Source organism: Hyperoodon ampullatus, assembly GCF_949752795.1.
Source record: "Hyperoodon ampullatus genome assembly, chromosome: 11".
NCBI classification, from domain to species: domain Eukaryota; kingdom Metazoa; phylum Chordata; class Mammalia; order Artiodactyla; family Ziphiidae; genus Hyperoodon; species Hyperoodon ampullatus.
This window is the reverse complement of record NC_136924.1, coordinates 24278213-24302587: the sequence shown is the minus strand read 5'-3', so window position 1 is coordinate 24302587 and position 24375 is coordinate 24278213. Positions and strand designations below refer to the sequence as shown.

General features: G+C 39.5%; 1 protein-coding gene across 5 annotated transcripts in view; it reads right to left on the bottom strand.

Annotated features, from left to right (window-relative positions):
- NR1H4 (nuclear receptor subfamily 1 group H member 4) overlaps window positions 1-23788 on the bottom strand; it is a gene marked incomplete at both ends in the record, with an annotated part of 55416 nt that extends 31628 nt beyond the window's left edge. For 2 of the 5 annotated variants that reach the window (XM_079715268.1, XM_079715269.1), the window contains 2 exons: window positions 8023-8388; window positions 23527-23605. In XM_079715268.1, coding sequence (XP_079571394.1) covers window positions 8023-8388; window positions 23527-23605 — 445 coding nt within the window. Of the gene's footprint in view, window positions 1-8022; window positions 8389-13859; window positions 13969-23526 lie in introns of those variants that run through there. The other 3 variants (XM_079715266.1, XM_079715267.1, XM_079715265.1) reach the window with 2 other exon arrangements.
- Between the last annotated feature and the right edge of the window lie 587 nt (window positions 23789-24375).

Sequence of the window (24375 nt, the reverse complement as noted above, 5' to 3'; positions counted from 1 at the left end):
GTGCTATGTGGCTGCTTCCCACTGTCTATCTACCGTACGTTTGGTACTGTATATATGTCCATACCATTTGACTTTTGAATGACATGTACTCATTACTTTGACAAAACGTTCAAGTGACGAAGTCGTCTAAAGGAGTTGAAAGCAAAAATCTGTGGACACCCTCACCCCTACTGGGTATCCTTGGGAGATTGAGGGCAAGGGTACATCTGCAGGGGTTGGGCTTTTCAGGCCTTTAACAGCTGTTTAAACTCCCAGGTAGGCAAACTCCCAGGAGCTGGAGGCTTATACTGACTAGTGGCCTCTAGTCACTACTTTCCTATTTATATATTGCTTATATATTTAGTTTAAACATTCTTTCTTATTTAAATCTAATTTCTATTGTCTTCAGTTTGTCTTATATCATTGCTCTATATTTATTTGAAATATCAACTTTCATTCATTGGAAATCACCCTTCTATTGCTTCCTTTTTCTGTATGTTCTTTTAGATACCATTTTATTGCTTTTGTATTTTTAATCTTTTTTGTTTGTTTGTTTTACTGGTTTCTCTTTTTGTCTATTTTAGCTCAATTATGTAAACTGTTTTCCTACTTTGCTTTAAAATGGTGAAAGTGAGAGCAGGAATTTTGTTTTGTTCACCACTGTATCGCGTAGGCTTAGAATAGTGGCTGGCATATAGTTGGTACTTAATAATATTTACTGGAAAAAATTGAATTAATTAATTCAAACTCCCAGCAGCTAGAGGCTTAATTAGTTAACTAATAGGAAGAGAGATAGTTTTGAAAATAGTGTACGATCCAAATTAAGGGGGCTGGATGAAGAGAAAAATAACAATGATAAAATAATAGGAATTCATCAACAAAACAACAATAGCGAATGTTTTATGAGCACTCAAGGTGTGCCAGGTACAGAGCTGGAGGTTTTAAAAACAATGTCTCTATTCACAAACAAATCAACGGACAAAGGATTAATCTCCAAAATATATAAACAGCTCATGCAGCTCAATAGTAAAGAAACAAACAACACAATCCAAAAATGGGCAGAAGACCTAAATAGAGATTTCTCCAAAGAAGACATACAGATGGCCAAGAAGCACATGAAAAGCTGCTCAACATCACTAATTATTAGAGAAATGCAAGTCAAAACTACAATGAGGTATCACCTCACACCAGTTAGAATGGGCATCATCAGAAAATCCACAAACAACAAATGCTGGAGAGGGTGTGGAGAAAAGGGAACCCTCTTGCACTGTTGGTGGGAATGTAAATTGATACAGCCACTATGGAGAACAGTATGGAGGTTCCTTAAAAAACTAAAAATAGAATTACCATATGATCCAGCAATCCCACTCCTGGGCATATACCCTGAGAAAACCATAATTCAAAAAGACACATGCACCCCATATTCATTGCGGCACTATTTATAATAAGCCAGGTCATGGAAGCAACCTAAATGCCCATTAACAGATGAATGGATAAAGAAGAGGTGGTACATATATACAATGGAATATTACTCAGCCATAAAAAGGAATGAAATTGAGTCATTTGTTGAGATGTGGATGGATCTAGAGATTGTCATACAGAGTGAAATAAGTCAGAAAGAGAAAAACAAATATCGTATATTAACGCATGTATGTGGAACCTAGAAAAATGGTACAGATGAACCAGTTTGCAGGGCAGAAGTTGAGACACAGATGTAGAGAATAAACATATGGACACCAAGGGAGGAAAACCACGGTGGGGTGGGGATGGTGGTATGCTGAATTGGGCGATTGGGATTGACATGTATACACTGATGTGTATAAAATTGATGACTAATAAGAACCTGCAGTATAAAAAAACAAACAAACAAACAAAAAAAACAACTAATACTAAACTTTCTTTGGGTTATTTGTATGGAAATATGTTAATATAAATGTTTCAGACATTACATGAAATTTCTAAAAATCTTATATGTTCTGGTATAATATTATAAGTCATAATTCTAGTTATTACTTTAAAATGTATATCTCAGAAATAACTAAATTTCCTTGTCAACTGCATTATTATGAACTTTCATCAAATCTTTAACCGTGGTCATTTTTAAGTCTTTTGTCATTTAGAGACAGTTCTGGGTGTACTCTGATGCTTTCACAAAAATATTCCTATAAAAGGGTTTCATCTTCAAGGAATTCATGGAAAAGACTCTGACAACTACAGGTTTCTGGTAACTGACTATACTGCTGAACTGAATGAATAAGCATTTTCAGAACTCTAATGGAAAACTGATGAATTCATAAAAGTGCTAACAAAAGATCAAGATAAAAAAAATTAATTACATGGGACTGAGTGAACTGATGAGGATGATTATAATTTTTGTGACTTTCTGTTTGAATAAATAAAAAAAAAAATCTCACAAGGACTCAGAGGCAAAAAATATACAACTCAATTTTCACTGCAAAGTAAAGGAGCTGTTACAGTGGAGGATTACTGGAATGAATGTCAATATTATGACATAGTATGAGTGTGTTTCGTGTTTGGTAGTTGCAATCATTGTTCATTTACAATGCTTGGAGTCAGTTTATTTATCTCTTGTAAAAATAAAATACAGTGTGTGTGTGTGAGTTGTGAAAAAAAAGGAAACAAAAAAAAAATAAAAGAACAACAAAAAAAAACACAAAAAAACACCAATGTCTCATTTTTTCTTCATGACAACCCAGTCATAATAGTAATAATAGCAGACATTTATTGAGGTCTTCCTATTGGCAAAGACTATGTTAATCGCTTTACACACATTACCTTATTTAAATCTACCTCAAAGGGTTTTCTTGAAGATGAAATGAGTTAGTACATGTAAAGTCTCCTTATAAAGCCTGCACAAAATAATCACTTGATGTATGCTATCTATCTGTCTATCATGATCACATTGCCATCATCTCACCCTCCTCCTCATCTTTATTATTATTATCCTCATTTTACAGGTAAGAAGTCTGAAGTCCAGAGACATTAAGTAACTTGGAAGAGAATCAGCTGGGGTTGGAATCTAGGTTATCTGCCTTCAGAGTCCTACTCTTCCCAAGACTTTTATAACAAAAGTCTTCCAATGCAGTGAAATCGTTTAATCCCCACCCCTTGAATCACACTCTAAGATAATTTGACCTATAGAGTTCATTGGGATCATTATTAAATTTTATAAAATCAGACCTCAAAATCAAATAGGATTTCAGTAAGTTTATAAGTAAGTCAGGGCACCTCAGCTCTAACCCATAAACCAAAGGCCCGTTGGAAACTCTCTACATCTACCCTACATGTCACAATTGTTTCAATAATTCTAGAATCTTTTCTAAAACTTCAGAACTAAGTCTAATGCTGGTTCACTATCTTATATAAAAATATGTTCCAAAGGATGAAAAGTCCCCCATTTGCTCATAAAATGCCTTTTAAACGTTCCACCATTCTCTCCTGGCATGGAGACGGTTGTGAGTGGCATTGACATTGACCTATTTGGGAATGCAGCCATTTGAAATATCCAGTCAGATGCAGATCAGTTTTGTCAGTTGAGCTTTGAGGTTTGAATCAAAATTCATCCAGACCTTAGCATATTTCCATATGCTCCACACTGATAACTGAGGGGGAGGGACAGCTCTTGATTTAATCTAGTACCGAGCAAATGGTTATCATTGTCACTTGGCATTATGCTTGTGTTCGGCAGTTGTTATTTTTTTTAAAAATCAAAATTTATTTCATTGATGCCATAAATACCTATATCAAATAAAACCTTAAGAAAAATTAAAGTATTTCTAACAGAAACAGAGACCAGTGAAATCAGGAAGTTTAACCGTGATCTTTGTTTTATTTTTAAGTTTAAAAAAATTGGGACTTCCCTGGTGCCGCAGTGGTTAAGAATCTGCCTCCCAAAGCAGGGGACACGGGTTCAATTCCTGGTCAGGGAACTAGATACCACATGCATGCCTCAAGTAAGAGTTCGCATGCCACAACTAAGGAAACTGCCAGCTGCAACTAGGAGCCTGCCTGCCGCAACTAAGACACAGAGCAACCAAAAAAAAAAAAATTTCTCGTGGGTATGTATGAGTGTGTCTGTGTGTGTTTAAGGTATTACATTCATGAAAGATCTGCAGTGAAGTCCTAAGGCAAGAGAACTACCAGGATCTTTACATAAAAAAATCTAATTTAATCCTCACAAGAACCCTGTAAAAAATAGATATTATTCCTAATTCACAGATTGGCAGCTTAGAGAAGTTACATATTCTGTCAACTGAGGTTGGCTAGTTGGATTCGTGCATCCTCTACTGTGAAGGCAGGACAGTTGAACACAATCTTTCCCAGACTCCCTTGCCGCTAAATGTGGATACAATTTAAGCTCTGCCAAACAGATGCCCTTGTAAGATATTTGAAAAGTGGAAGTGAAGAAAGAGCTGTGCTTCTGTTGTTTCTGCTGGCAAGCAGGATCATGGTTTTGCTGTGGCAGCATCTTGTTTTCCAGTTGTTAGTTTCCAGGGCACTGAGAGACTAGACACAGGGTATTCATCTTCTGTATGTACAGATTTAGCAGGTACACCATGGCTCTGGAGCCAGTAATTGCAGTGAAGGCAACTTCCTGATCCCTAAAGGTCAACTAAGGTGCCGTCTTCCTGGAGTCAATAACTCTTATGTTAGCTTCCTGATCCCCCATCTTCTTGAATAACAACTGCCCCGGCAAAGGAGTTCTGCAGTGTGGCTTGGAGCATCGTCTTGGAGACTCAGCATAGAACCTGTTCCTCTGCCCTTCCAAGTTCTCCTGTACTGATTCTTCTCTGCTTGAAATTTGGTTTCTGCTTTACTTTGTTGAACTTTGACTAATCAATATATTAAGGAACTTGCTTAGTCAGCCAAGAGGTATAGAGCCTAGATTCAATTCATGCCTGTCAAATCCCAGAGCTCATACTCCCTCTGATGGAAAGTTATGGCGTGAAATTCATTTTGTATCTGGTAAGCGTAGATACCCAAGGGGTGTGGTGGGTGGGGGGGATGAAGTTGGCCAAGCTTTTAGGCCTGCCTGGCCCAGAGGCACTGGTTCTTTGGCTTGAACTCTACCCTATTCTGTGCACTTCCTCCCCATTTACTAAGCCAGAATGATTTTCATTTGTTTTCTCGAGAGAACATCTAAAAAGCACAAAGGAGCCAATTATTGGCTTTTCAGTCACCAAAGCCTAAGCCCCAAGATCCCAGACACTAACAAAATTTCCCCAGATTGGGAGAGGCAGACAAGCAAAGAGTTAAGTTTGTTAAGTACATGAGAAGGTCCTGAACTCTGTCTCTCCCACCCCCTAATCCTCAGACTGAGTCCTGGGATTGGGTTTGCAGAAAGTTTATGGGAACTCCACATCATTGGGAAATCCTAGAACAGAGGGATTCTTGTGCTCTTTCCTGGGGAGAGTCAGAGGAGGCCCTTGGGGTTCCCTGCATCCCACAAGGCACAGGAACGGATGACGTGGCCATGTGGTTTCCCTGGGCAACCAGGCATTCCAGGTGACAATGCAGGAGCATCAGGAGCCCTCCCATCTGAGCAGCAGGGAAGCAGGTGGGGCCAGATGGGAAGCAGGAGTGTGCTCAGGATGCCAGGATAGCACCTCAGAGACCTTTCCCACTGGTGAGCGAAGACCAGAGAGAACAGCCCTCAACAGATGCTGGACTATGTTAACAGCACCAAGAACCAGAGCCCCACCTCCAGGGCCCAAAAAACTCAGTAGATTCATCCTGAATTGATGAAATAAAGTTTCCACCAGGGCTTGAAATTGGATTAAATCCATTTATACAAAAAAGGTTATTTTTCTTGCATATATACCCTGAGTGCTGTGCTCTCTCACTGCATAGTTTCCAGTTAATTCTGATACTGACCATCGAGAGTTATTGGTCTAGAACAGGGATCAGCAAATTACAGCTAGGCCCTGGGCCAAATTCAGCCCACTGCCTGTTTTTTATTGTCCTGCCTAGTTTTGTAGGCTAAGTAAAGCCACTCTTACGTGGCTGAGTTTGCAGAGTTGCGTAATCGCAACAAGGCCGCTATGGTGCAAAGCCTACAGTATTTACTATCCGTCTCTTTACAGAAAAAAAATGCCAAACCCTGATGTAGAACATGGGACCTGCCTGGCTCTATCTCATCTGCTCTTGCACTCTTGTCCTTCTGCTGTCATCATGGGAGCAAAGTCTCAAATCAAAATCAAAGAAAAAGCTCTGCCTTTCTCTGCTCTTAAAAATATACTTACGCTCAGATCCAGCTTTTCCTCCCTGAGCTCCCCAGAGGACCGGTTCTCCTTAGACCAGTTTTCTATCCCCTGGTCTCCTGACCCTGCATTTGCCTAGTAGCTTCCTAGCTTTGACTTCTATTTTCTATCCTTTATGGGCTTCTCATCCTCTGCCTGTCTTTGGGTCGCCGTTTCTTAGCATTGTCCATGGCACTCTGGTCTCCCTCTACTCACCTGGCCACGCCCCGGAATTCTCAGGAGGACCAGGTTTCACTCCAGCGTTCGCCTGTAAGGAGGTGAGCTGGCCCAGGTTACTAACTTTAAGGTTTTATCCCCTTGGCTTGGATAATACCGATACCTTGACATCTAAATGGAGCACTTGATTCTCTTCCTTTGGCCACCAAGTCAGTCAATATTAGCCTTGAACAAATAGCTCAGAGAGCAGAATGATCACTTGGTGGTTAATAATAGAGTCTCTGGGGTTAGATTTAGAAGCAGGAGATTTGAAGCTACACCCCTTCTTAGCTAGGAAGCGATGAGCATGGATTTTCATTATGGCATTCCAAATTTACTATGCTTTTATTTATTTACACATTTACTATGTACCAGACACTGTGTTAGATGCTATGAGTATTAACAGAGCTGAAGAAGACACAATCTATGTCTTTAAAGAATTTATACGTTAACTTTTACCCATATGGGCTTGGCTCTCCACAAAAAGGATAAGAGTATTTTAAAGGCCATAAATGAGATCTTTGAAATTTTCTTTATAGATCTGTTTTAATTTTTAAATTTGCAGCATAAATACTACTTTGTTTTTTAAAAATCTAATGAAATCACACCAAGTTTTAAAGAGCTGACTAATATAATTTTAGACAATCTGATCACTTGAACTTTCAAAGGTTTGAAATGTCCTAGAGCTATTCTTATGTGGCTGGGTCCTCTGTTTATTTTTATGGCAATCATTGGCATCTGAGAACACCAAACTGGCTCGCCATTCAACAGATTCTGCTCCGGGGACAGCTCTTTATCAGCTTTCAAAGTCCTGGAAGCTAACAGAGTGCCTAATACATGGTAGGCATCCCATGAATATTTGTTGAAAGAACAAATGCAAAAATAAATAGATGAACCTACTAGTCCATTATGTTCTTTCCTCTGAAATTTTACAAACTTATCATCTGTGTCCTTATCGGGAGAATGATCACATAGGGCTTTATATTGAGTCATTTTCATGTTTCATGTGTTATACCTTATCCATCCTAAATGGATTACAATTTCATTGATTTCCCCTACAGAATTGCTCACAGATCTATTTTCCTGCTAAGTGAAATATTTGTTGAATATAGGCTATCATTACTTCCTTTTTGTTTTCTTTTGTTTGTTTTTCTTCCTCCGTCTCTTTCTCAATTAACTAGAGTACATGAAAGTGTATATTAAAATATTTATTGAATAAAATCTTATTCTCCTTGACCTTAATTTTAAAAGAGATGAGTTCAGCAATTTCTCTTTCTTTTAAAAAACAACACAAACAAACAAAACCCACAATCATAAATTCCTTCTAACTATGTGTGAGGTTGTGAATAGGAAAAAGTTTACTTATATCCAAGCTAAATACTCTAATAAGCTTTCCCTAGAAATCTATGACATCCCAATGAAGGAGAAGATGTAGGAAGAAGTAAGAGCAGAGGAGGAGAAAATGGGAAGTTATTTGGGAAAAGGGAAGAATCCAGTTTGAGGGATTTCAACAACCAGTAGAGAAAAACTTTAGTAAGGAGAAAATTGCCAACCAAAAGAGGCTTACCTTTGCACCCCTCACAGGTCAGTGCATTATAGTGGTAACCGGATGCTCTGTCTCCACAAACAACACATAGCTCATCCCCTTTTATTCTCCCTGCTGATGCACCCAGTCGGGCCTTCTTTGTCACAGGAATCTCCACTACCTCAGTCTCTCCCTGGTAGAGAGTCTCAGCAGGCATTCGCCTGAGTTCATATATTCCAGGAGAGTACCACTCTTCAGGCTGCTGGGGATAGAAACCCAGGTTGGAATAATAGGAAGTTGAGGAAATCTGTGGTTGAACTTGGGGAAACTGAATGTTGTTGTATTGTGAGTATGGTTCCACTTCTAGATTCTGTCCCAGAGGACCTGCTGCTTGTTCTGTTAGTACACCTGAACAAAAGTGATAACAAAACTGGAATCAATGTCATCATTCTATAAATAAGAGAGGCAGTTTAGCATATGGTTAGGAGTACAGGCTCTAAGGAAAGATTGAAATATTTGAATATTTACATTAAAATTTTAATATAAAATTAACTTTTTTACCGTAAAAGAACTATTAACAGATTAAATGACAAAATTAAAAGCTCAGAAAGATATCTGCAACATAGAGGACAGACAAAACACTCATATCATTCATATGTAAAGAGCTTTCGCAAACCAATAAAAAAACATTCAACATGGAGAAAAGGAAAACAAACAAGAATGTTTAAAAGGAAAAGAAAAAAAGGAAAGTTAAAAAAACTATTCAACATGGAAAACATTCAACAATCCACAGAAAACAAAGATAAAGGACAGGCATATATACAAATGCTATCTTTTGTCATTTCTGTCTTACAAAATCCTATAAAGTGGGTAACGGTATTATCCCAACTTAAAATTGAGTAGTCAGAGGCACAGAGTAATTAGGCAACTTTATTCCTACACACCTAAGTAGCTGAGATTTGGACTTTGAGTCTGACTTCAAAGCCCATGTGCTGAATTGCTCCTCTCTGCGATAATTTCAAATGTGTGATGCTTTAAAGCTTTCCTCTTCCTCCCTCTGTACTTGAGTTTGTTAGTTCCTTCAATGCCTACGCTTTCAGGCAACCTATAGCTAGGTCTGCAAGACTCTGCATGATCTTACCCTTTCTTTCTTTTCCAGCCATTTCCCATGTTCCGACTTCCTTAAATATGCCTTGCTGCTTCCAGACTCAGGACCTTTCCCACATGCTGCTTCCTGAGCCTGGAACTTTCCTCAACAGCCATCCCCTCCAAGAACATTATCTCACTATTCTCCAATTATCTCTAAATTTCCCTTTAAGTATAGCTTCTCTTGGGAAGTCTTCCCTAAACCTAGGTCCCTGGGTGCCTGAACCCAGTTGTATAGTGCTTACCTACCCTTCATGGGCCTCCCTTTACTTATCTGTAAAGAGAAGACTCCATGCTGCATGATGTTATAGTGCTTCTTTATGTCTAAAACCTCTATAAGTGTATGACCAACAGTTTATGGGCATTAGAATTCAGGGCCTTTCTACAATGCAAAGTGGAAAATATGTATGTTAAATGTTTGTTTAAAATAAAATGCTTTCTGCATTGATACAGGCAATCACTGATGGAATACAAAGGATACAATATCTGCAAAATCAATTTTGTTTCTTTCATGCCCAACTTATCCATATAAAACCAGCACTGAGTCAGTATATCTGACAGTCAAAAAATTTTGGCAGTGGGGCTTTGTCTTATGACTGCAAAATGGAAAAATATAAAAATATGGAATTATTATAGAAAAAACAGAAGCTAAAATATGAGCAAAATCTTGATCTATTTAATAACTAAATATGGTTAAAATTTCTGGAGTGAATACAACTGAAAAGAGCTAAAAGCGTTAAAATCATTAGTTTTGTCTAGATTTTATCCTCCAACCCATCTTACCCTCACTCAATTTCCCATCCCCACACCCAGCCCCAGTTTCTCTCCATCTACAGGTCTAGTAAAGTTAAGCAACTTGCCTGAAGTCACATAATCAATTAATGACAGAATCTGGATTCTGTAGAATCTAAGGAAATGTGTAGTTGTTTTCTCCTCACAAGAAAATTCCAAGATCTCTGAGCATTATTTCAACAAATCTTTTAATAATCAAGAGACACAATGGAGTCCCAACTCAAGTCAAATCATGTTATCAATATCTGGAATCATCTCAATTAAAATGGAACGCTTTCACAAAGACATCAATTCTACTATATGAAAACAACACAAAACAGGGTAAGAATATGAGATCAGTACACAATATTATTAAATAATGCCTCTATTCCCAAAGCACATCCACTTCTAGTATTTCACAGTGTTCCCACCAAATTTCCACAGAGTAGAGGCGATAAATATACAGGCAACTTACAATAAAAACCCCCAGCATGGACAACATCCTCCAAAATGGTGGGACAAGAATAACTTCCATGAACTGACTGTGAGACCTTGAACAACTGCCTAACATTTTTCTGTTTCTTCTGTAAAATGGGGCTACTAACGTCCAGCCTTGCTATCTCATAAGGTAATTCTGAGTATAAGATACAGTTTCTGAGAAAAAGTTTTGATAAGTGGAGTGCCATAAAAAGACATGTTTGTTTCCTAAAGAACCTAGCAAAATCTTGATTGTAATGATAGTTAGTTAGTAAATATTAATACACATCAGTCTGTTTTGATGCTATAAGTTATAGGATACTTCTTTCACTTATAAATATATTGAACACTTACAATTTTCCTGACACTGTCCTAGGTTCCGAGGACACAACAGTGAACAAGACAGATAGAAAACAGATAGAAGAGGCCCCAGACTTTCTCTTGTTTGTGTGTTTGGGGTGAAGAGGGGTGGGAGTATGTCAAGGGCTGGGATAAAACCAAGTAAACAAATACAGAATTTTCTGACAGAGCATAAGATGTGGAGAGGGCAAAGGTAGGTCAACTTTAGAGTGCACTTTCGGAAAAGGTAAATTCATTTCTATTTTAATACAATTTATGAGTGATTTTTTAAAGAAGCAGTTTATCAAGAAATAGGAGAATTTGGATTTCTTTATAAGATAAATTCTCCATGGGAGTTTAGGGAAGAGTTCTTAAATGCGAACACTTGAATGGACTCTAGGAGAGGCTGAGACCCCCTGTAAAGGGAAGCAACATTTTTCTGGGTAGAGGGTCATTTGGCAGCATTTAATAGTTTCTCTAAACGAGTACCATCAAAGGGAAATTTCTGAGATGCAAGCATTCTATACCTTTCAACATGGTAGCCGCTAACCAAATGGAATATTGAACATTTGAAACACGGCTAGTAATAATGAGGAAATGAATTTTTCATTTTATGTAACTTTAAATAATTAAAATTTAAAATTAAATAGCTACATGTGGCTAATGACTGCCATATCTGACAGCGCAGCTCTAAGGAGTTTGTGACCAGAACCACTGTGTACCCAAATGGGAGAATCAGTTTCATGTACAAAGGATGGCACTTCTTCATAAACCCACAGTTAGTTTCTGATGAGCCTGATAAAGGGTTCAGATTATATCCAGTTTTTCAGCCCTGGCACAACACTGATTCTAGTAAATGTTTCATGAATGTTTGTTGAAATGTTTCATGAATGGAAAAATTGCCTTCTCGGCCTTCCTTTATTTCCCAATCCATGGTTTCTTAACAGATGATATGACTTGGTTTATGAAGTTGTGTGCTGTTCCTGGTGCCAGGCCTTTGTAATGTTGGTGCCTCTCCCCACCTGGTTTGTCAACCCATCACCTCCTCTGTGAGGCCTGTCCCAGTTTTCCTAGGTAGAATTAATCCCTCCTACCCTCTGTACACACTTCTACTGCAGCACTCAGAAACATGTACCATCATTTTTGTTGGTTTACAGGCTTATCTTTCATACTATATCATTTGAGGTGGTAGGACATACTCGTCACAAGCACTTCTGTGTAGACAAATCTGGATTCAGTTCGCCTGCAACTTGCTAGATGTATGAACTTGGGAAAGACATTGAACTTCTTTAAGCTTCTGTTCCTTCCTCTATAAAGCCGGGATAATATAATACACTATTATGTATAAAATAGATAACTAATGAGAACCTACTGTACAGCACAGGGAACTCTACTCAATGCTCTGTGGTGACCTAAATGGAAAGGAAATCCAAAAAAGAGGGGCTATATGCACACCTATAGCTGATTCACTGCTGTACAGCAGAAACTAACACAACATTGTAAATCAGCTATACTTCAATAAAAATTTTTTAAAGAAAAGCTGGGATAATATAGTAATTGAAACAAAATATAGTATCTAGATGAAAGGTTGCAATAAAGATAAACTAAGACAAAGAATGTAAACTGCATAGTACCTAAGCATAAACATTCAATACATTTTTGTTGTTGTGGTTAGTCTGTGAACTCCTGGGGAATACATTAGATTACTATATATTACATTCCCTTTTCTCCTTCATTCCTGGCACCTTACAAAAAGCCTGACACAGTGTTAATCTTTAATAAATGTTTATTAAATTGAAACGATGGAAAATTTACTTCCGCAGCCTTCCAACTAATTTCCATCTCTAAATACAGTGTCAGGGGCTTCCCTGGTGGCGCAGTGGTTAAGAATCCACCTGCCAATGCAAGGGACACGGGTTCGAACCCCGGTCCGGGAAGATCCCACATGCCGCGGAGCAAATAAGCCCGTGAACCACAACTACAGAGCTGGCGCTCTAGAGCCCGCGAGCCACAACTACTGAGCCTGCGTGCCACAACTTCTGAAGCCCGCTCGCCTAGAGCCCGTGCTCTGCAACAAGAGAAGCCACTGCAATGAGAAAATGAGAAGCCCGCGCACCGTAAGGAAGAGTAGCCCCCGCTCGCCACAACTAGAGAAAGCCCACATGCAGCAACAAAGACCCAATGCAGCCAAAATAAATAAATTTATTTAAAAAAAATACAGTGTCAGTCATTTTTAAACAACACATTTAAACAAAATAACATGCTGCCAAGTCTACAACCAGAAATATGTTCAAAATTGTAATTATTATAAAAATGATTTGAGTTTCTCTTTTAGCTGGAAATTCAAAAGGTAAGATTCTATTCTGAAAAAAAATATTAAAACAGACAACATTATATTATACTGTTTATGTTTTAATTATAATCTATATTTTACTTCAGAGAAAACAAAGCGGGCTTAAAGGTAACTCTTATCTGATTTTCCATTGACTATTGGGAGAAATCTACTGTGAAATTAGTTCAGTAAATTAATGTTTTTTGATCTCTTTTTATTTTTCTCATCATAACGCATAGTATGAAATAAATCTTATATCATTACCCCATATACACTTATACATATGTATAAATAATTGAAACAAAATTTCCGTGAAATAACACTTATCCTTACCTCTTGACGGGCACTGACATGTCTATTGTATTCCTTTTCTATTCTATTCTAAATTTTTAATGCTGGTCACAAGTCACAAAATAGATATCATGACCCACTGGGATCTGAGACTTGCCATTTTAAAAACACTGCATGAAATCATGTACTTTAAAAGGTTTTTTCAAGTGTCCAAGGCATTAATGCTAGAACTGCCTACTGTTTAACTTGGAAGAATGGTGCTAATTTTACACACTATCCAGTGAAGAATTATAGGGGAAACACACTTAGATTTAGTCTCAGTGAGATACACACCTGCCTGGAACCCTACAGAAATCACACCACCCCAGCTTCTCACCCCAGTCTTCTGGTTCTGACCGAGTCATCTTTGACAGAGATCTGTTACTGGAATCTCAAGTTACTGGAATCTCAAGCAAAAGTGCCCCATGTTTCCTCAGTCCAGTTGCAGAAGCCCCACCGCCAGCATCTGCGAACCTCCGCCTACCTTTAGCAGGCTTCATGCTCATAATTTCCATGGCAAATCCCAACGACGTGCAGCTGTGACAAGGACTAATTTGACCTGGATTTTCTAACTCCGGAAACTGCATTACCATTCTTAGCTTACTCACAGCAACTGAAAATGAGACTAGGTAAGGAGTGACAGAGGCCAGAGGTTGTGGGGTTTACTGATTAACTTCATTACCGAGCAGAATATTTGTAAATGTTTATGAGAAAAGTCCTCGATGCCAAATTGCCTAGTAAGCTGGAAACCAGTCTCTTAGATAAACATTTTTGGGGAGCACGTTCCAATTTAGGAATTTTTAGAGGACAGATTTTTGTTCAGTGGCTCTAAAAGTGGATTTGGGGGTCAAATGCCATGTTCTACGTCTTGACATTCGTTCCTCTCAAAAGGATACAGATTGGTATAATTTTGTAATGTCAGGAAGCATTAAAGCATAATACTTAACAGCGTGAGGTAAACTAATCTGGGTTTATATCCAGTGTTATGGGTGGAAGTGTGTCCCCTCCTAATCCCATAGGACGGGTGTCCTTATACAAATGGGAAATTTGTATTTCAGAGACAGAAACTCATAGAGAAAAGACAATGTGAAGATACACAAGGAAAAAGTCATCTACAAGCCAGGAAGAGAGGCCAGGAACAGGTCCTTCCCTCTCAGCCTTCAGAAAGAACCCGCCCAGCTAACACCTTGATTTCGGACTTCTAGCCTCCAGAATGGTAAAACAATACATTTCTGTCATTTAAGCCACCCAGTCTGTGGTATTTTATTACAGCAGCCTTAGCAAACTAATACATGTAGGCTCCCTTGGCACTCACTAGCTCTGTGGACCATGGACAAATTCCTGAACCATTTTCTTTTCTTTTTTTAACATCTTTATTGGAGTATAATTGCTTTACAGTGTTGTGTTAGTTGCTGCTATATAACAAAGTGAATCAGCTATACATATACATATATCCACATAACCCCTTCCTCTTGTGTCTCCCTCCCACCCTTCTTATCCCACCCCTCTAGGTGGTCACAGAGCACAAGCTGATCTCCCTGTGCTATGCGGCTGCTTCCCACAAGCTGTCTATTTTACATCTGGTAGTGTATATATGTCCGTGCCACTCTCACTTCATCTCAGCTTACCCTTACCCCTCCCCGTGTCCTCAAGTCCATTCTCTATGTCTGCGCTTTATTGCTGTCCTGCCCCTAGCTGAACCATTTTCTGCCTCAATTTCCTCATCTGTAAAATGGGGCTGATAATCATGCAACCTCAGAGTTATTATGAGGATTAAATAAAATAATATTTATTAAATGCTTAGCAGAGTGTGTGGCTACCCACCATCATTATACTGATATTATAATTATTTAGCCTTGGACTCTTGTTGTAGGGTGGCTTGCTTCCTGAGCAGGAATAATTTCTGCAGCATAACTTGTGGATACCAAGCTTGTGACTGTTGGGTATTTTTTGGAAGGGAGGGCTTCAGAATAGGACTCAGTAGGTCCAGGGTTGAGCTTAGGGATAATGCAACCAGACACACTGTGTCACCTTAGGACAGTCTCTCAGCTTCTGCGGACTTCATGTGTCTACATCAACAGATGGTAAAACGGAGATCATAATTCCTGCGCTACTCCCCTCATGGACCCGTTGTGAAGATAAAATAACATAATAAGTGTGAAAGCAGTTTTAAAAGGCAAATGTGATCTATATAAACGTGGTCATCACTGCTAAGCCATTTCTACAGCCTTTACGGGTTTACAAGGTGGTTCTACATGCATTATCTCATCTGATCCTTACTTGCACCCTTTGAGGAAGGTATAATTTATGATGCCCACTATCTTTTACCCTATTTTACAGACATGGAAGGTCAACTCAGTGAAGTTAAATGATTTGTCTAAAGTCACCCAGCTATTAAGGGATGAAGCAAAGGCTTTAACCAAGGTCTTCTCACTCAAAACCTTGTGGTAGAAAAACTGAAGTACACTTGCCCTAATTGTCAAGAAAAAGGAAAGAGTGCTGGTTCCTAGGTGTATTTCAGCTTTGATTGCTCAACCAAGAATCAGCCTTTGCAAAGCTGTTCGCAGTCCTCCGTTTACTTCTGACCTCATTCTCCGCTCCTCACAACCCAAGAGCTAGACTTGCCTTGAGGGACTCTAAGCTGGAAGAGCTACCCAAAGGCTAAGAACCAGGACAAACTACCTCTGAATTTTATATGTCAAGAATTCTCTACTGAGGTTTTCACTGGTCAAACAGATGAGCCTGTCTGTTGCCCTCAGAAACTTCAATACTAAAAACGAAATGAGCAGGATCATTTAGCTGATCCAGGAAACCCTTGTTGCTGAGTGAAATTCACACAGGATGTTCTCATAACAAGACTGATTGAATCCCTTTGCTTCTTTTGCAGTGAGGACCAACTGCTTCGTGCTATTTTTTTTTTCCCAAGGTACATTTTTCCCCTACAGGTCTGTGCTATTTGAAACAGTAGCCACTAACTATATATGGCTACTTAAATTTAAGTTAATTTAAATTATGTAAAATTAGAATCAGTTCCTCAGTTACACTAGTCCCATTTTAAGCATCAGTAGCCATGTGTGATTAGTGGTTACTGCATTAGACAAAGGAAATCTAGAACATTTTTATCACCACAGAAAGTTCTATTGGACAGCACTGTTGTAGACGGTACTTGGGGCAATGTGAATAAAATGCCAGTCACAGCAAGGAGGGGCATTAGATATGTTAGTATAAAAAATAGGGAAGTCCCAGCGCAAATGCTGGCAATGCTGTTCTGAGAACTATCCCTGAGAATAGACTTGACTAACAGACTTTGAGTGAAATAATCTCACTGGAAAGACCTTCTCCACTGAGAAGGTGAACAGGAGTGTTCTCTTAACCTGAATCCATAATCATCCAATTCCGATTCCTTGTCCTGACTATATTTTGGTTGTCTATTTACTATCTATGGAAATTCAGCAGATTCTTTAACATTTTTAAATCTCCATTTTCTCAGCAGTAAAAGGGGAATAGTAATGGTATCTACCTTATAGGAGTGTTATGAGAATTAATATTAATGGCAAATAGTTACAGAGTACTTACAATGTGCCAGGCATTCTTCTGAGAATTCTATTAAATAAGACAAGCAACTTGCACAAAGTTAAAGAATTTGCCTAAGATCACATACCAGTAAATGGCAGAGATGGGATTGAATGAGAGTCCACTAACAAATGTAAAATGTGCTTAGCATGATGCCTGACATATAGAAAGCACTCAAGAAATGGTAGCTGTTATGATCACAAATTTTTTTTATCACTGTAAATGTATAAATTTGCAGTCTGTTTTCATAGTCAACCTTTCTCAGTTTTGGTTATTCTGAGAGCCCCTGAGACCTGTTTCTTAACCTGCAAGGTTGAGAACCAGGCTCTGGATGGCAATGGATTTGCCCACTAGCTGGCCAACATGCATCTCATTGCATGCATTTTCCAAACTATGCATGCCCTATCTAAAAGAAGCAGTAATTTATGTTGTCATAAGGAAAGGCTCTTCTGATATTTCTTTTCCTTCTCCCATTTCTTAACCTCATTAACAAGAGCACCAGATCTGAGAATCCTGGGAGATCAAAAACCAAAGCCACAGGTAATTGGTAAAAAATCTTAGAGACTGCTTCAATCTGTGGAAGAGATATGGATAAGAAATGGTAGTGACAAAATATATTATTATTATTATTTTTTTTTTTTTTGCGGGCCTCTCACTGCTGTGGCCTCTCCCGTTACGGAGCACAGACTCCGGACACGCAGGCTCAGCAGCCATGGCTCATGGGCCCAGCTGCTCCGCGGCATGTGGGATCTTCCCGGACCAGGGCACGAACCCGTGTCCCCTGCATCGGCAGGCGGACTCTCAACCACTGCGCCACCAGGGAAGCCCATGACAAAATATTTAAATTATGCTAAAGCAACCTTCCATTTTGTCTGAGACAGTGGTATCTTTCCATCTTCTGGAAACTTTTGGCTTTGATTGACCCATCAAGTCAGAACTACATTCACTTGTGTTAAACTCAGTGAGATGGGAAAAGACTTGAAATCAAATGTCAGAAATATTACACAACACTGCAGCTCAAGACCTTTAATTGTATTTTAAAACATCCAGCTGATTCTGTACCATCTGAAAGATTCTTTTAATTTAAGCAAAAGACATAGGCAAGAACCAGATTCCGGGCTTCCCTGGTGGCGCAGTGGTTGAGAGTCCGCCTGCGGATGCAGGGGACACGGGTTCGTGCCCCGGTCTGGGAAGATACCACATGCCGCGGAGCGGCTGGGCCCGTGAGCCATGGCCGCTGAGCCTGCGCGTCCGGAGCCTGTGCTCCGCAACGGGAGAGGCCACAACAGCGAGAGGCCCGCATACCGCAAAAAAAAAAAAAAAAAAAGAACCAGATTCCAATAAAAATAAAGCTACCCAGAGAAAATGATCATCAACAGCTGAGAAAAGCATAACGTTATGAGAAGTAGCTAAAGGAAATGAAGTGGGAATGAATAGGATTATATAGAATCTGCCCTCCTGCCCCTTGCTAGGCCTCATTCAGAATGGGGCTTTGGAAAGACTACTAGAAACAATAATAAAAATTATACAAAAACGTGGATTCCATAGCTGTTGTTAGCAATGCTGTAATGCCAAGGTGAGATAGAACATGTGTTTTTTTCTTAGAGCACCCAGAAATTTAGTTCCATATTGTTGGGTTTTGTTGGCTCCTTGAAAATTCTTAGCACTCAACAATGATAAGATTAACAGAACTTCCTCCCTTTAATAAGTAGAGTGGTGTTTATCATTCTAACAATTTAAATAATAACAACTACATTTCAAACCCTGGAGTAGCGATACTGCTTTATGATGCCTTGAGATTTACAGAACACTTTCCACACAGCCATTCAATCCTCCAACAAACTGTGAAGTGAATGTCATTATTCTTCCCATTTTACAGGGGAGAAAACTGAAGTTCAGAGAGTCTCAGCTGCCTCTGAGACTTTATTTCTTTCAATTTCATTGCTTATTTCCACTCACATTCATTGAACGTTTCCCAGTATCACCAAGCTAAAGGAACTGGACCCATTGTACTGGAAACATTTGGTACGGGAACATAAGATTGTACCTTTTCTTGCTTATTCTGTGCTATTATTAGAATGCTTTTCTATTTACTGAGTCTTTAAAATTCTGTGATTTTTTTTCTTTAGTTCTTAAACCACAGTTTGCTTAAAGGATACATAGATTTTAATTAACATGCCACATTCTACCTATTCACTATGTTAAACCATGGGAAGCTGTGGACTTTGTCATTATTACCTTTTATTATGCACTAATTGCATAAGAACCTGCCTTCTTCATTCATCAGAGAAGCCTTTATTAACCCACTAAATTAATCTTTGACCAAGTTTCCCGGCTTTCAGGATCTCCCAAAGGAAAGCAGGCTTGTCTCTCTTAGGTCACCACGTCCTTCCATCCTGCGTTCTGCATGTGGATTGAGTTACCAATGAGCTAGATTCCCATCTGGATTTGTTAGGGATGTGGCAGCAGAATAAGTTAAAAGGACCTCACAAGGTCACTCCAGCCCCATCTCTGTAATTCTTTCTTTCTTTCTTTTTTTTTTTTGGCAGTACGTGGGCCTCTCACTGCTGTGGCCTCTCCCGTTGCGGAGCACAGGCTCCGGACGCGCAGGCTCAGCGGCCATGGCTCACGGGCCTAGCGGCTCTACGGCATGTGGGATCTTCCCGGACCGGGGCAGGAACCCGTGTCCCCTGCATCGGCAGGCGGACTCCCAACCACTGCACCACCAGAGGAGCCCATCATCTCTGTAATTCTATTCTAAGTTTCTTTCCTTCTTTTCTACAAGGGCCAGCCTAAGAAAACAGAGCTATAGAGCAAATCTCCACCTTTTCCCCTCACCTACCACCCCACCCATCTTAGCTTTCCTTTAAACATTCCAATTGATTTTGGGGGGAAATCACATTAATACTGTGTGGCAGCCCCTCTGGTGATGATGCACATCCTTGGACCCACCTCTCATGTCAGCTGCAGCTGTAGCAGATAATCACGTGCAAGCTCAGACTCACTTCCCATTGGCACTCTGCTGCACATCTCTTTGCTTTCTCCCCAGAGCTTCTCCAATGCCACAGGAGACCACTTGGCTTGATTCCATTGGGAGCAGCAGAAGCACAGCCCAGAAGTGCAGGGAAGTTAATGCCCCCAAGGGCGACCCTCAACCAATGGGAGCCAGAGGTCAGTTAATAACTGCCCCCATGCCCGGTGCCTCAGTGGACACTTCTTTCAGCTTCTCCCAGTGGAATCAAGCTCTCCTTCCCCACAGCAGCGATCTTCATAATTCATCTCGTCTTGGTTTTCCCTCCTTCCCTGTCTCATCACCCCAGTCCTTTGCTTCTGCTCCCTGGGATGACTTCTCACATAAACTGCCTGCACACAAGTCATTGCCTCAGACTCTGCTTTTCAGGGTAACCATTTATATGGGTGGAGCTGCTTCCCCTTCTTGAGCAAAGCCTTTAGAGAGTGAGGGGTCCACAGCCCTCTCTAGAAGCAGCTGAAAGACCTCACTCAAGAGGTCATTAGTGTCTCCACAGCCCATTAGTGAGTGCCCATCAGTATTTGTTGAGTAATCTTTATGTCACCTTCTCCATGTCTTAAATTAAATCCCAGTGTCTTGGGATTTAATTATGGCCTTTAGAGTAACCTGCAGGAAGGGGGACCATGCCCAGGATCACCTTGAAAGTCATGTCATGTCAGGTGAGTACCACTGGGTCCAAGTCACCACCTCCTGACACGAAAACTGTAGCAATTTGTGGACTCAAATGCTAATTCTAGGTTGTCCTAGAATTCCCAGCCTAATAATCTCCTTTTACCAGTGCTGATTAATGGAAATATGGGGTCCAGAGCCAGTTCTCTAGACTCTTTCGACTTGCCTAAATAAAAACAAGAAGACAAGCCCCTTCCAAGTCATTCTAGACTCTGGGCCTTTGCATTTGCTATTTCTTCCACCTAGAATGTTCTCTTTGGCTCTGTCTTTCTCCGCTCAGTTGTCAACTCCCCAGAGGCCTCCCCTGACCACACCAGTTAGAGCAGCCTCATTCTTCCAGTCACTATGACATCACCCTGTTTTGTTGTTTCCATAGCACTTACCACTACCTGATATTATTTCATTTACTCATTGCTTTGCCTGTTTCTTTTCCTGTCTTCTTCCCTGCTTTATTCCAACATCCAGCATATGGCCAGTGTTCAATGTTTGGTTGGAAGAAATTATAGCCATCCATATGCAATACAGTAAACCTCACTTGCCCTTGTTATAACAACATGATGGCTATTTTTGATTACAGTTAGACCACTGGAAAAGAGTACAGCTCTCTGGCTAATTGAGCCCATGAGTTAACACTTCTGAATCTCGGGCACATCTCAGGATCTAGGAGTGGTGAGTTAGGCACCGTGGGCTGCTCATCCATGAGCCACAGTCCTTTCCCTGGTGCTCTGTGCCCTAAGCTCAGGGTGGGAGGCCCATAGAATCCATCAGTGTCATCAGGACATAAAAGAAGATGGGCAGGAGGAATAAAGGGGTCAAAATACTCTTTGTCCTCCCCTTTGGTGGACCTTTAGTGCAGGTATGTTTTCCCCTGGGGGAAAGAGGCATGGGGAAAAAAGTGCTTAGACCTGGCTCTAGAACTTAATGGGGAAGAAGAAAAGGAGTCCCAATGGTCACATGGCTCTGATTAGTTTCCCAAGAGAGGTGGACCAGATGAAGATTTGAGGAAACTGCTCCAGCTGGGAATAACAGCTATGCATTGCAGCTTATGCATCTTGTGCTATATATTCTAAGAAACCTTAAAAGAAGTGTTAGGAAACTGTATAAGAATGTGGTCCAGCAAAGGAGGGATGAGGGAACAGCACCACTGAAAGAAAGCATGGACCACGGTGCTTCCTTAGCAATCATTTTCAGATGCTTCTAACTTGACAGCTCCTTCACAATTTTTTCTCTATCTACTTACATCTATTTCACCTCATGACAACTGAGGTCAACTTTCAACCTGATGGGCTTGCTTAAAGTGGGCTAGTTTGTAAGAAAGATCTTACCCTTTGCTCTTGATGTATATACAAATTAGAGCTGAATGGATTTGTTTAATAATGATGACACCAGAGTTTAGATTTGGAGATCTTAAGATGCAGTCATAAAATTTCAGAGCAGGAAATGGAGTTTATATGTGAAAAAAATCATCTCAAGTGTAATTTTCTTTAGTCTGTGATATGCACCTACAGTCCTAATCATCCTATGAATTCTGATGAGTAGATCACAAATTATAAAGATGTCCATACATTGATTTTTTTAAGGACCCATAGAAGGGTAGGCCAGGAGCAAATGGTCAAGTGTCCAGACATGGAGGTAGGTGTCCCACTGACCCTGACTGTATCCACAGGATGAAGAGAAGCCAACTGGAAGGAATAAGATGTAGCAAGTATGTCTGAGAACTAGCATTGCAAAAATAATAACTTCTGCCTTTGATCTCTCTGAGAGTTACTGATAAACATCTCTTTTTCCCCTAAACCTCTTTTCTCCTTCCCTCTATTATTTATTATTTGATTCTTATTTATCAAGTACATACTAGGATTAATGAAATACAGTCACTGTCCTTAGATACTCTTATACTGAATGGCGGCTGGTAGACATGTAAATAGATAATAAAATAATGACCCCTCCTTGGAAATGACCTGATAAACCATTGCACACTAATGCTAATGACTAGTAGGTAATCATATAACCTATTGATTAATGTCTCCCAGGGATTTCTGCAAGCAAATAGGGAATCGTGCCTTAACACATTGAATTTTGTGAATTTCAAGTGTTTGCATTTTTCACTATCATCATCAATCATGGTTGATATATTAATATAGAGTGAAAAACTGGGAGCATCCAAGGCTCCCAGCAGAGTTATAAGGCAGAAGGGAATTATTTTAAGCGTGGCAGAAAGCTGCCCTGCCCCACCCAAAATATTGCTCCTGCTGGCATTTTGCTGATGTTCTCACTTCAGACTCTTTATAATGAGATGTTATTTTATAAATGCATAAAGTGGAGCAATAGATCATTTTATGGTATCATCTAGTTACAGATCTACTGAAAACAACTTAGTACAATTTGTCCTCAATCCAGCTTAAATGACTAATCCTGACACTGTGCCATATTTCCCCCAGCACCAGAAGAATGGTGGAAAGGAAACCTATTGCAGAGCTATAACCTAAGTAAGCTCAGACTTTAATAGGTATAATATTAAACCATAAGAATCTTGATTTCATAATTTAGTACAGGCTATAATAATATGAGAATTAGCCCTAGAACAGGAATGCATTTCTACTCCCAGCTCTGTTAATTATCTAGCCTCATGGCCTTGGACAAGTCACAAAGCTCCCTGAGTCTTGCAGTCCTCATCTATAAAAAAGAAAACCATTAGGTTCAATGAATCCAAGGTCCGATTTACCTCTAACCCTGCATAGTAGTTAACATCTATTGAGTACTTAGAAGGAACAAAAAAATTTTCTGGACTCTCTGTTGGACTTAGTCAGGTTTTTTTTTCTTATGTATGTCCAAACTGCAGTTTGTTTTTGCTAATATTCAAATGAACTTGACAACTTACCAAATAAATTGTCAGAAAGAGAAAATTCATCTGTGGCAGGTAAGTGGGAGTGTTCAATGAGATTCATTTTTGATCCCATCCAAACTTTTCTGTTTGAGAATGTATCTTCGTTATGGTGGTCTTCAAAAAAATCCCCTGAAAGGTAAATAAATACATAGAGTGTTTGGGGAGGGTAGGGAGGTGATTATGAAAGAGAGGGGGAGAGAGAGAGCAAGCTAATTTTAAAAAGCACATATGGCTCCCTTTGTAGACATTTTATCATAGCTTTTCTGTACATATCTTTCCTCAACATTTACCATTTTTACACCTCATTTGGACTTACAAATATCTAAGATATATGCTTTCAAAATAGATACTCTCTAATTTATCTGGGAAAACACCATATGTTTTCATTTGTTTCAGCACTTGGGAGATTTGGGCAAGATATGATGATATTTTAGTTATGTCTTTAATTCTTTTACATGCAGAAAAAACAGAAACAGATATAAAAGCCTTGATTAAAATGGGATGAATTGATGATTTATTATCTTAAATTTTATTCTAAAGTTGAACAGGTCTTTGCAAAGACACAAAAGTGGTTCAAGACAACTTCCTTCCTTCCTTCTTTCTTAAGTTGAGTAGGCATCATATTAGCAGATAAAAAATTCAAAAAGTGTTCACCCAAGATCATCTTTAATTTCGCCTTTTAGAGAAAATTTCAGGGGCTTGCATTTTCACTCTCATGGTCTACCTTGGTCATATATTTAACTAGGGTAAAAGAAATTATGGTAAAAAAAAATGTGGTAAATCTCACCAAAATGTCTGAAGTTTCATCCTGAGGAGATGTCCAGAATGCATCCAAAAATCCAA